The sequence below is a fragment of the Physeter macrocephalus genome, chromosome 14 (genome assembly GCF_002837175.3).
Source record: "Physeter macrocephalus isolate SW-GA chromosome 14, ASM283717v5, whole genome shotgun sequence".
NCBI classification, from domain to species: domain Eukaryota; kingdom Metazoa; phylum Chordata; class Mammalia; order Artiodactyla; family Physeteridae; genus Physeter; species Physeter macrocephalus.
The window spans coordinates 21,446,853-21,459,843 of NC_041227.1; the positions used below are offsets into that span (position 1 = coordinate 21,446,853).

The 12,991-nt window shown below is 42.3% G+C and overlaps 1 protein-coding gene and 1 non-coding gene across 5 annotated transcripts in view; one reads left to right on the forward strand and one right to left on the reverse strand.

Moving 5' to 3' along the window:
• NDRG3 (NDRG family member 3) overlaps window positions 1-12,991 on the reverse strand; it is a 91,287-nt gene that overhangs the window by 62,849 nt on the left and 15,447 nt on the right. For all 4 annotated transcript variants that reach the window (XM_055089791.1, XM_024128474.3, XM_055089792.1 and 1 more), the window contains exon 2: window positions 7,038-7,139. In XM_055089791.1, coding sequence (XP_054945766.1) covers window positions 7,038-7,094 — 57 coding nt within the window. In that variant the 5' untranslated portion in view covers window positions 7,095-7,139. The remainder of the gene's footprint in view (window positions 1-7,037; window positions 7,140-12,991) is intronic.
• On the forward strand, window positions 12,530-12,636 carry LOC112066219 (U6 spliceosomal RNA). The gene has a single exon (XR_002892476.1). It is a non-coding gene; the product is annotated as a U6 spliceosomal RNA (small nuclear RNA).

Sequence of the window (12,991 nt, forward strand, 5' to 3'; positions counted from 1 at the left end):
TCTTGTGTTTCCCACTTAGAGACGTTCCTTTAGCATTTGTTGTAGAGCTGGTTTGGTGCTACTGAATTCTCTTAGCTTTTGCTCGTCTGTAAAGCTTTTGATTTCTCCATCAAATCTGAATGAGATCTTTGCCGGGTAGAGTAATCTTGGTTGTAGGTTCTTCCCTTTCATCACTTGAAGTATATCATGCCACTCCCTTCTGGCTTGTAGCGTTTCTGCCAAGAAATCAGCTGTTAACCTTATGGGAGTTCCCTTGTATGTTATTTGTCATTTTTCCCTTGCTGCTTTCAATAATTGTTCTTTGTCTTTAATTTTTGCCAATTTGATTACTATGTGTCTTGGAATGTTTCTCATTGGGTTTATCCTGTATGGGACTCTCCTTGCTTCCTGGACTTGGGTGGCTGTTTCCCTTCCCATGTTAGGGAAGTTTTCGACTATAATCTCTTCAAATATTTTCTCGGGTTCTTTCTCTCTCTCTTCTCCTTCTGGGGCCCCTATAATGCGAATGTTGTTGTGCTTAATGTTGTCCCAGAGGTCTCTTAGGCTGTCTTCATTTCTTTTCATTCTCTTTTCTTTTTTCTGTTCTGCAGCAGTGAATTCTACCATCCTGTCTTCCAGGTCACTTATCCATTCTTCTGCCTCAGTTATGCTGCTATTGATTCCTTCTAGTGTATTTTTCATTTCAGTTAATGTATTGTTCATCTCTGTTTGTTTGTTCTTTAATTCTTCTAGGTCTTTGTTTAGCATTTCTTGCCTCTTCTCGATCTCTGCCTCCATTCTTTTTCCGAGGTCCTGGATCACCTTCACTATCATTATTCTGAATTCTTTTTCTGGAAGATTGCCTATCTCCATTTCATTTAGTTGTTTTTCAGGGGTTTTATCTTGTTCCTTCATCTGGTACACAGCCCCCTGCCTTTTCATCTTGTCTACCTTTCTGTGAATGTGGTTCTTGTTCCACAGGCTGCAGGATTGTATTTCCTTTTGCTTCTGCTGTCTGACCTCTGTGGATCCAGAGTTTCTGAATGACTTTCATTAGCTGGTCCTCAGTTGAGCGTGGTCAACTGAAGCCAAATTCTCTGAACTGATTAAAACTTCAATACTACTGGGGACTTCCCTGGCAGTCCAGTGGTTAAGACTCCGCACTTACACTGCAGGGGGGCTCAGGTTCAATCCCTGGTCAGGGAACTAAGATCCTGCATGCAACGCAGCATGGCCAAAAAAAAAAAAAAATTCAATACTACTCACTAGGTAGACTCTGGAAGGAGAAAGACCTCCCTGGGGACTTATTTGTTTCTTATATTTGTGGTGCAAGGTTCCACTCCAACAAAACTTCCAGAAGTTTCATGCTCTGGGTGCTTTCTTTTTATTTTCTGTCCATTTTGAATATACCATTAATTCCATGTTGAGAGAGATTCTTGCACTAAGCAGACTTAAGTAGCAGAAAGGGATTCAAGAAAAAAAATTTTAATAATAGAATAATGTGGAAGAAGAGAAAATAAAAAGAATAACTCAAGGAAAAAAAGAAGTCATTACTGAAAGTTGCAGTCAAGGTAGAAGCCAACTAAGGGGAATGTTTCCTGATGGACACTCAGTGCCAAATGCAGAAGGTAAATGAAGCAGCTGAAGAAAGTGAATTAAAAACAAGTAATTCTCTCAGTTCAAGTCTAGAGAATAAGCAAAAAGCAACTGAGAATACATCAGTGTATGAAAAGAAGTATGAAATAAGGGGGGAAGGCAGGGAGGAAAGTTTGAAAAACAAGGAACTGCTAGAGGGAAGAGAAATGTAATTTCCCAACATGAGATCTAGTCAATGCACAGAGCTGTCAAAAGACAGAAAGCAACAATATAATGGAAAGACAAGATACATAAGACCTTAGAACCAACTACCAACTGGAAGAGATTTGGGGCAAATCTACCTGTTCTATGAACTTGATGTGGGGGGCTGTGTATGATTCACCACTCTATTCCCAGTTCTGGCACTTAGTAAATGCAATGAATATCATTTTGGAAGAGATTATGAGCATCTCAAAATAGAGATACTCAATTTGAGTAAGAAATGAATACCAAAGAGGAAGGGTTACGTGCAATTGATGAGCTCAGACCTAAAGTGAGGAGGAGTTGTTACGACAGTAAAAGTTTTAGAAACAAGCTGATTAAAAACAGTCAAAGAGAAAAAAATATGACATTTCTACTAAAAAAGGACAATAACCCTTTTGGGATTATTGTACAAAGGAGAAAGATGGGGAATTGTACAAGCAATGCTGGACTTCACAAATACTCTTTAATGAAAATGTCAATAAATCTGTGGGGGTTTTTTGTTTTTGTTTTTAATGTATTCATTTAACTTATTTATTTTTGGCTGCCTTAGTTCTTTGTTGCTGTGCACAGCCTTCTCTAGTTGCGGCGAGCTGGGGCTACTCATCGCTGCAGTGCGAGGGCTTCTCATTGCACTGGCTTCTCTTGTGGAGCACAGGCTTTAGGCGCGCGGGCTTCAGTAGTTGCGGCATGTGGGCTCAGTAGTTGTGGCTCACGGGCTCTAGAGCACAGGCTCAGCAGTTGTGGCGCACAGGCTTAGTTCCTCTATGGCATGCGGGATCTTCCCGAACCAGGGCTCGAACCCGTGTCCCCTGCACTGGCAGGCGGATTCTTAATCACTGCACCACCAGGGAAGCCCTGTGTTGTTTTTTTAAAAGAGACCTTGGCATAAACCCTTTGGCCTGTCTCTGCTGCCCTGGAGGTTACAAAAATGCTCATCCCTGGGTTCTCCCTGCTTCCTCTTATAATATCCTCCCTTAGGGTCTACCTCACTTTCTACTGTAACAACCAAAGCAAATAACTTGTTTCTGTTCCCCCCACTAAGTATTTATTCCCCTTCTTGATAGGTCCTCAATTTTGCTGAAGCCAACTGTGGTCTACTATTTATTTTCTCAAGCCTGGTCTTTGGCTTTCACAGGCTCGGCAGTATCTGAACTAACAGTAGGTAGAGGAGGGCAGGGAAAATGAAGCACAAACCAGCCAGCTTGCCTGCTTGTGCAAGGTCTGTTGGGTGAAGAGGTTGGAACAACCAGCTACAAGAGGCAGCATATGGTGGGAAGAGCCCTAGACCCCCTGATCCAGGCTGAAGTCAACAGCTGTGGGGTCTAGTCCCGGCTTCACCACATCACTAGACACCAACGTTAGACACGTCATATAACCTCTCTGAGCCTCATCTGTAAAATGGAGCTAAAAATACCTGTAACTACCTACTTTACAAGAGGTCAGGAGATTCAAATTAGATAGTATTTGTGAAAGTGCTCTGAAAATGGTTAAATGTTATTTTTTAAAAAATCATTTCACGTTCCTGTGCGATATCTGCCTCCAATAAAACAAACAGAAGTGCTGGGAGGTGCTTCTTTTCATCACTGGAGCCAAAACAAGCATGGCAAAATTACCCACTTCTTCACAATTCTGAGCCATAGACAAAATCACAGGCATAATAAAAGTAAATGGGAAAAGTACCAACAAACAACAAGAGAAAAGTTAACATAAGTCTCGCTTAAAGCTATTTTGAGAATGCTTCCTTATAGCCAGCTCAGGACAAATTTCTGCATTACAGGTTGGGTCTAGACTTCCTTTAGCTCCCTGAAGCCTGGAAGGGCACAGCGATGTCTCTGGCTAAGAGTGTCTACGAGGAGAATGGACAGAAAGATGAAGTGAAATAATACGTGCCTCTAGGCTTCTCCTTAAAGAGAGAGGGCAAGCCTCAGAGGTGATGCCAAAATATCTATAGTGTGAACACAGTGGAAAGGCCTCAGGTTGTGGAGTAGGAAAGATTTGGGTTTCAGTCCTGGCTTTGCCACTTACTGACTGGGCAAGCCCATCTTCCAGTGAGATTTTCATCTGCTAAGTGAGGAATACTATCTACTTCAAAGGGATATTCTGATGATTAAAAGAGAGAAGGTATGTAAAGCACCTGGCACATAAAAAGTGCTTAATAAATAACAGCAGGATAGGCTATTAGGCAAAATAAAACTTCCCCGAAAACAAAAAATTTCAAGACATCTCCTATTCAAACCTGGAGGCTTATACCCTAATAGCAGTGTTTCTCAAATGGGGAGATTCTGCCCTCCCCCAGGAGACATCTGACAATGTTCGGAGACATTTTTGGTTGTCATGACTCTGGGGTACTACTGGCATCTAGTGGGTAGAGGCCAAGGATGCTGTTAAACACCCTACAATGCACAGGACAGTTTCCCACTAGATAATAATAAATAATTATCTAGCCCAAAACATTTACAGTGCCAAGTGCCCCTGCCATACAGCAGAGGTTCTTAGGTATGCAATCTGAGTAAGCTACTTCAGCTTTCTTAGCCCTAGTTTCCTCATCAGGAGTATGCGAATAAATTGATCTGTGTGTCCTACATCGCCAGGTCTTTGGGAGGATCAAATGAAATAATGGATGAGAAGCATTATCACCATTATACCTTTCAAAATAATGCAAAAGCACCCACTTATTGGGCAAAGGTAGAAGCACTGATATACTGGGGGAGTGTGGGGTGTGATGAGGTAGAATTCTTTGGGAATGATACCATCTAAAGAGGGCCCTCTTGCCAATCTACTTCAATAAAGCTTGGCTGGATCAGGGGAGTGCTCATGAATAGTGATGGGCTAGAAGCGCTTCCCAGGAAGAGGAGGGAGGGAGATAGAGCATAGGAAGTGGGTAGGAACAGCACAGGCATATCAAAGAAGAGCTAACAGATGTGAGACAATGCTTGGTATCTTAGACTGCTCAGGCTGCCTGAGTGGCTTAAACAACAGAAACTTATCTTCTCACAGTTCTGGAGGCTGGAAGTCCAAGATCAAGGTTCCAGCAGGGTTCAGTTTTTGGTGAGAGCTCCCTTCTTGGCTTGCAGATGTGTCCTCACCTGGCCAGGAGTGGGAGTGGAGGGTGGATCTCTCTCTTTTCCTCTCCCCCACTCTTCTTATAAGGCCACCAATTCTACTGGATTAGGGCTCTATCATATGACCTCATTTAACCTTAGTCACCTCCTTACAGGCCTTATCTCCAATAAAGTCACATAGGGAGCTAGGGCTTCAACATATGAATTTTAGGGGAGGGGACACAATTCTGTTCAGAGAACTTGGGCACACATCAGACATAGCTGAGGAATCACTATGGCCTCAGAGATGAGGACCCAGATGTTAATTCAATGCTTTTCTGTGGTTATGGTCACCAAATCTTTTCTTTTCCAGCTGCTTTCTCTATGAGATATCCAGTCAATTAACTCCTGCAACTCATTTTTTTTTTTGGCCACGCTGCGCGGCATGCAGGATCTTAGTTCCCCGACCAGGGATCGAACCCGCACCCCCTGCAGTGGAAGTACAGAGTCTTAACCACTGGACCGCCAGGGAAGTCCCTCCTGCAACTCTTCATGTAGGTGCCTCAGGCATCCTGTGGACTTCCGGGGTCAAGGAAGAATCCTCCTCTTATCTGTATCCTAGTCCTCAAATGTCTGAGATCCATCAGGTCATGGGTTTCCAACATTGTCTAATCAGAATCACTTTAGGCGTGGTTCTCAATTTTGGAAGCTGTTAAAAAAGTTCACCCCGGACCAGTTCAATTAGAACCTCTGGACGTAGGACCTAAGCACTGGTCATTTTTAAATCTCCCCAAGTACTTCCAATAAGCAGCCAAGGTTGAGGACCACTGATTATAGAGAAGTGTGTGTGTCCTGTCCCCCTCCCCTCAGATTCCAATTTAGTTGTTCTAGAGTGGGGCCCAGGAATCTGTATTTTTAAACAATTCCCCAGCTGATTCTGACTATCAGCCAGGTTTAGGATAGGTCACTACCTTCCTGAAGCTAAACTGCCTACCCCCACTTGCCCTGTAACTATTCATTTCTGTGGCTATACATAAGCTTTACAGATGCAGATTTTATTTCCTTCCTCCTCTTTGTAGCAAATCATTTTGAGGACAGCTCTTCACATGCACCAAAAGACAGTGCTCAAAGGAGAGTTTTCTGAAAACATGAAGGGAAGCAGCAGAAGAAACCAAATGGGGGTTTTAAAAAGGTGTGCAGCTTGCCAAGGGAGAGAGCAAGAAATCTGGTGAAAGATAAAGGAAGGAGTGGGAGTGGGGATGGAGATGAGGTCACAGGGACGAAAATGGGGTTGACAGGTTTCAACAGCAAATTAACGAACACACAGTAAGTCAACAGCCCCAGAAGTTGTAGGTGAAGGGCCTTGCTTTGGGCAAAAGAGATAACAGGCAACAGCACCTTCTGGTATAGCCCCTGCCCCCATCCTGACCTCACCCATCTTTACCCTTACTCTCCAACAATACTTCCCTCCGGAAAGGATGCCATGGACTCATCCACACCAAGCTAGAACAGTATTTTAATAGGGGACCATGACAATAAACCAAAAGAATAGGGCTGAAAAGACAGAATTTCAGGCGCATTTACTGAATGGAGAGGGAGAGGAGAGCGGATAAGCCTTTCTTAGCTTTTTGGTAACTCCCACCATCACAGCACTCTTTACTTGCTGAATCCTGGTGGCTGTTAACTATGATGCTTACTGTGTAGTTCTCTGACACGAACATAAAAATGAGGTGTATTACCAACATCCAGGCATCCCTGATGAAAACCTCAACGTAGACAGAAAGGTCACATCACAGACCTGACAAATTTTAAAGAGAGCACTGCAGCCTATGTACATCACCAGCCATGGATGTTAAGTTTTCCTTATGGAAACTGAAAGTCAAGACACTTGGATTCTAAGTCAAACCCACTCTCACACTCTCTGCTTAACATCTCTTATCTGTAAAACAAGAAAATTCCAAGGATAACTTGATTGAATTTGGCCAGTGGAAACAAAAGTAGGAAGAAAGGGAGGCAAGACATCAAGAAGAAGGTTAAGCAATATATTTTTTAAAGTATTCTCTCCATAGAAAGTCAAATTAAATGTTTTGAGTTAGTTACTATTTAGATAATATAGAAAATGAACTAATCACAGAAGAAAAGACTTACATATATTTTAGTGACAACAGCAGTCTTTACCTTATCATTTAGAAGTGGTTTGATCTCTGTGAGTTGAACATCCTGAAGTTCATCCATGAGGACAGACGAGAGAAGAGGATTCTCAAGAATAAATCAGTAACTCTGAAACAGAAGAGAAGTGAAGCAAAAGGCTTAAACTAGGAGCTGGAAACATAATAGTCACACTACATCCATTCATCCAAATATTAGAGCTTAGTATGTGTCATGCATGGCTCAGGGTGCTGAAGACACATTAGACTAGATGCTTAGGGCAAACAGACTCTAAAGTGGCCTCCGTGATCTCTGTACCTCCTAGCATTCACACCCATGCATAATTCCCCACCCCACCAGTTGAGTGTGGGTGGGACCCATGGCCTGCTTTTAGCCATTAGAATACGGCAAAAGTGATGGAATGTACATGAGTATCTGTATATGATTACATTACAAAAATATTTAACATCTGTCTTGCGGAGAGATACACTTTCCCCTGCTGGTTTTGAAGAAGCAAGCTGGCGTGTTGTGAGAGGGCCATGTGGTAAGAAACAGCCTCCAGCCAAAAGAGCAAGAAACTGGGATGCTCAGTCCAACCACTTGCAAAGAACTGACGGCTGCCAACAACCATATGGGCCTGGAAGTGGATTCTTCCCCAGTCGAGCCTCAGATGAGAAGCCAGCCCTGACCGGAACCTTGATGGCAGCCTTGCAGAGGACCCAGTCAACCCAGCTGGAATCCCAACCCCCTGAAACTGAGATGATAAATGTGTGTTGTTTTAAACCACTAAGGTTGCAGTAATATTTTTATGCAGCAACAGATACTTCATACAATAGTCTTTGCCCTCATGGAGAATCCATTTTAGTTACTTTGTATAAGTAAGAGAACAACATGCTCAGAGTTACACTTCAGAAATCAACAGTTTGGAGGGTGGATTAAGGGAGAACAAAAATTGAAGGTTAATGCTGTAGCCTAGGATAAACAGATAAACCAAGGCTAAGCTCTGAGCCTTCACCTGGGGAATCAAAGCAGTAGATGGAGAGTATGGTAGCCAGCCTCCACCATGGCCTCCAATGAGCCCAAGGGTCCTTGACTCCTGATATTTGCACTCACGTGTAATCTCCCATCCAAAAAAATCAGGGATGGCCTGTGTAAGTAATAGAATACGGCAGAAGCAACAATATGTGACTTTTGAAGTGACAATATAAAAGGCATTATAATTTCTGTTTTAAGACACTGTAGTCTTTTTTTTTTTTTTTTTAAATAATTATGTATTTGGCTGCCTCGGGTCCCAGCTGCAGCACGTGGGATCCTCGCTGCAGGATGCAGGCTTCTCTAGTTGCGGCGTGCGGGCTTAGTTGCCCCGCAGCATGTGGAATCTTAGTTCCCTGACCAGGGACTGAACCCGAGTCCCCTGCACCGGAAGGCGGATTCTTAACCACTGGACCACCAGGGAAGTCCCAAGACACTGTAGTCTTGATTCATTAGCTCTGGGGGAAGCCAGTCACCATATAGTGAGGACATTCAAATAGCCCTCTGGGGAAAAGAACCAACTTGTCAGAACCAACGTACCAGCCATGTGAGTGAGCCACCTCGCAGATGGATCCTCCAGCCCCAGTCAAGGCTGCAGATGACTGCAGCCCTGGAGACATCTGACTGCAACCTCATGAGAGATCCTGAGCTGCCCTGCCAAGCCTGCTCCCCAATTCCTGACCCAGGACCATGAGACATAATATATAACTTTGTTTTGGAGTGATTTATTACATAGCAATAGATAACTAATACAAAGAGGGAGAAGTTAGGGAAAGTTGGAATAGAGAGGCAGAGCCTCCATCCTACTGTACAGGAAGCCATGGGGAGAGGCTGCAAATACTGGATACTGCATGCAAGTGACTCCCACCCAGACTTCAAAGCTCTAGGCTTCATCTCCTCTGCCTTGGCCTTGCAGGAAAAATGCTAAATTCATGAGTTGAGAATTCAGACATTCAACAACCATTTATTGAGTACTCACTGTGCAAAGCATTATGGACAATACAAAGAAGGTCCCTGCCTTCCAGGAGCTTACTAAAAAGTAGAGACGACAGCTATCTATAAAGCTAACTACAAAATGAGAAATAAAAAGAAGAGCCAGAGGAGTTCAAAGGAGGAGCAATTACTTCTGATTGGTGGGAATCCTTCACAAGATGCTAGTTTATTATATTAATCCACTTTTCTGTTTTTCCCTCCAGAGACAGGATGTATGGCTTTGACTTGGTTAGCTATGGAGAGGGTATGTGTTCCAGGAAAACTCTTAGCTATTAATGACCAATACACCAAAATAAATCCTGCTCTCAACTATGACTACATTAAGGCTGACTAACAAAACCTCTTCTACCATTACTTTGAAGAACCCAGAGGGTGCCAATAGGGACCACTGCTCAAACTATGGACCCCACATGCCAATATGAGGACCTCAAACATTTGTGCCAGTTAGAGAGGACAAGCCCGATATTTAACCTCCCTATAGGACGTGGTTCTTTTCTCAGATCCCAGGTATTCTATAAACTTGACTGACCTACTGAATGCCCAGAAACTGAATTTTTATTTTATTTTATTTTCATATCAGTCACACTTCAAAATGGGATGAGATGGCTTGAACTTTTTATCATCAATTTCAGCCAGCATCCAGAATTTCTCTTTTATAGTCCCCACTTCAACCCAGTTAACTCCCAAAATATTGGCCTAACTGGGATCTACTCACTGTGTTTATTAATCACACTATAAATTGTGGCTACTTTTCATTTGGATTTCACTACTTATCAGTAATTTAAAATGGCAATTTCAAACTTCTTCTTCCTATTTAAAAGTAATGTGTGCTCACTTTAGAAAATGCGGAAACCATGGAATAATGAAAAGATATTTTACTCACAGCCCTTCCTTCTAAAAACCACCGCTGTTAATATTTTAGTCTATTTCCATTTTCCCCTCATGTAAAATGGTGATTTCCTGAAACTGTTTTTCCAACCCACCTCTTTATTCCTTACTTTAATTCACACATTTGAAAGCAGGGCACTGCAAGATGTTAATTATTCAAATGTGACTCCACGTGGGGAGGCCTGTCAAGGAGCCTCAGGGACAGAGGGAAGCCTGCGGTGCCTCCAAAGTGACGCATTCACCTAGTGTTCCCATGCATTTTTTAAAGATGAAGAAATATGCAGTTTGTGCCAGGACAAACACTTAAACAAGGGCACAAATTAAATGAGAAGGTTGTCCCTATCAGCCAGGCCCAATGCAGTCAAGGCAGGACACTGTGACTTAGGAACTGGCAACAAGACAGTAGATGTTCACCTTCCACATTACAGGGGACCCAACATGTTCTTCCAGAGACTCAGAAGAGACTCAGTTTTTGCTCAGTTCTCACTGCCCTGAACCCTTGCCAATGAGCAGTTTTATAACACCTATAAGAAAACTAAGATCACATGGTGGAAAACTCCATCTCCAGATCCCTCAGCTACACAGACTGGCTCCCTCCTGGGGATCTAAGGCCTGCAGTGCCCTCATCTGCACAAATGATAAGGCTGCCAGATCCCATCCTGGAACTAAGAGCTATTAATATTTTTAAGAGGCTAGTAGGGATTTTATAAACTGTAGTAGATAAGAACTCTTTTCCAGCTTTATGAGACAGAGGGGAGAGTGACAAGTAAAAAACAGCCATCCTCAAACTGAGGAAGCAAACCTTGTATCAAAAGGCTAGAAAGGGAAAGAGGAAAAATACACTCTGTGCCAGAAATTATAATCTAAAGGCCTTATGTTTAATGCTCCTCCTCCCAGAAGTTATGTTTAACACTCCTCCCAAGTATATATCTTCATTTCTTACTTTATAAGGAAAAAACTTAGGCTTAGAGAAGTTAAGTGACTTTTCCAATATCCACATCTAAGTGAGTAACAAGGCAAGGATTTAAAAACCTTTGCTTTTCCCACTATACCATAATGTCTATGCCAGACCCCCATCTACTGGATGTAGGACCCTGGGCAGGTTTCCTCCACTCTCCCCACAGAGGCACCTCCTTGAAATAAAGGTGACAGAAACTCAGAGCAATCCTATATCACCAATGACTCAGATGCCTCAGAAGGAAGGTTTGAGTCATCACAGCAGGACAAGAACTCTCATTATCTCAGTAGTTAGCTGAGGACAAGGAGAACAAGAAATGAGTAGGGAAAGTGCAGCAAAATCCCAGCTATTACTTGGTACCCAGTTTCGGAAAAAAGGGCTATTTCTTGCTTGTTTTCAGTATGATGAGCCTCAAACTTTAATGTACAATCAATCACCTGGGGACCTTGTTTAGGATCTCAGGTATAATCAGTTTTGAGCAATGATAGTCCAATATATGACCTCATCAGCTGAGGAGAAGTGGGGATCATCTGAGGTGAAGGTGAAGAAATGAAGGGCTTGATTATTAGCAACAATCCTTATAGAGATGATAAGGGTGGGGTAGAGATAGACTCTATTAATCTAATTTCATCCTGCCTTCTTCCAAAAATGATTTCAATAAATTAGATGGGATTTTTAAAAGATTCAACAGCCCATACCAACTAGAGGGGGAATATATTGGACAAAGAGAGAAGACTGCTGCAGAAATCTAGCTGAAAGATGACAAGAGCCTGACCATGCTATTGGAATCACAGAGATAAAGAAAAAGGGAGAGAGCCTCATTCACCAGAGGGCAGAGAGCAGAAGCAAGAAGAACTACAATTCTGCAGCCCATGGAAGGAAAACCACATTCACAGAAAGACAGACAAAATGAAAAGGCAGAGGACTTTGTACCAGATGAAGGAATAAGAAAAAACCCCAGAAAAACAACTAAATGAAGTGGAGACAGGCAATCTTCCAGAAAAAGAATTCAGAATAATGATAGTGAAGATGATCCAGGACCTCGGAAAAAGAATGGAGGCAAAGATCGAGAAGATGCAAGAAATGTTTCACAAAGACCTAGAAGAATTAAAGAACAAGGACCTAGAAGAATTAAAGAACAAACAAATAGAGATGAACAATACATTAACTTAAATGAAAAATACACTAGAAGGAATCAATAGCAGCATAACGGAGGCAAAAGAACGGATAAGCGACCTGGAAGACAGAATGGTGGAATTCACTGCTGCTGAACAGAATAAAGAAAAGAATGAAAAGAAATGAAGACAGCCTAAGAGACCTCTGGGACAACATTAAATGCAACAACATTTGCATTATAGGGGCCCCAGAAGGAGAGGGAGAGAGAAAGGACCCGAGAAAATATTTGAAGAGATTATAGTCGAAAACTTCCCTAACATGGGAAAGGAAACAGCCACCCAAGTCCAGGAAGCACAGAGAGTCCCATGAAGGATAAACCCAAGGAGAAACATGCTGAGACATAGTAATCAAATTGGCAAAAATAAAGATAAAGAAAAATTATTGAAAGCAGCGAGGGAAAAATGACAAATAACATACAAGGGAACTCCCATAAGGTTAACAGCTGATTTCTCAGCAGAAAAAAAAAACAAGACCCATGCTCACTTCGGCAGCACATATACTAAAACTGGAATGACACAGAGAAGATTAGCATGGCCCCTGCCCAAGGATGACACGCAAATTCGTGAAGCGTTCCATATTTTTGGGAGACGCAAGAGAGAAGAGATATGGGAACATATGTATATGTATAACTGATTCACTCTGTTGTAAAGCAGAAACTGACACACCACTGTAAAGCAATTATACTCCAACAGAGATGTTAAAAAAAAAACAAAAAAAACCAAGATCCATATATATGCTGTCTACAAGAGACCCACTTCAGACCTAGGGACACATACAGACTGAAAGTGAGAGGATGGAAGAAGATATTCCATGCAAATGGAAATCAAAAGAAAGCTGGAGTAGCAATACTCATATGAGATAAAATAGACCTTAAAATAAAGAATGTTACATGAGACAAGGAAGGACACTACATAATGATCAAGGGATCAATGCAAGA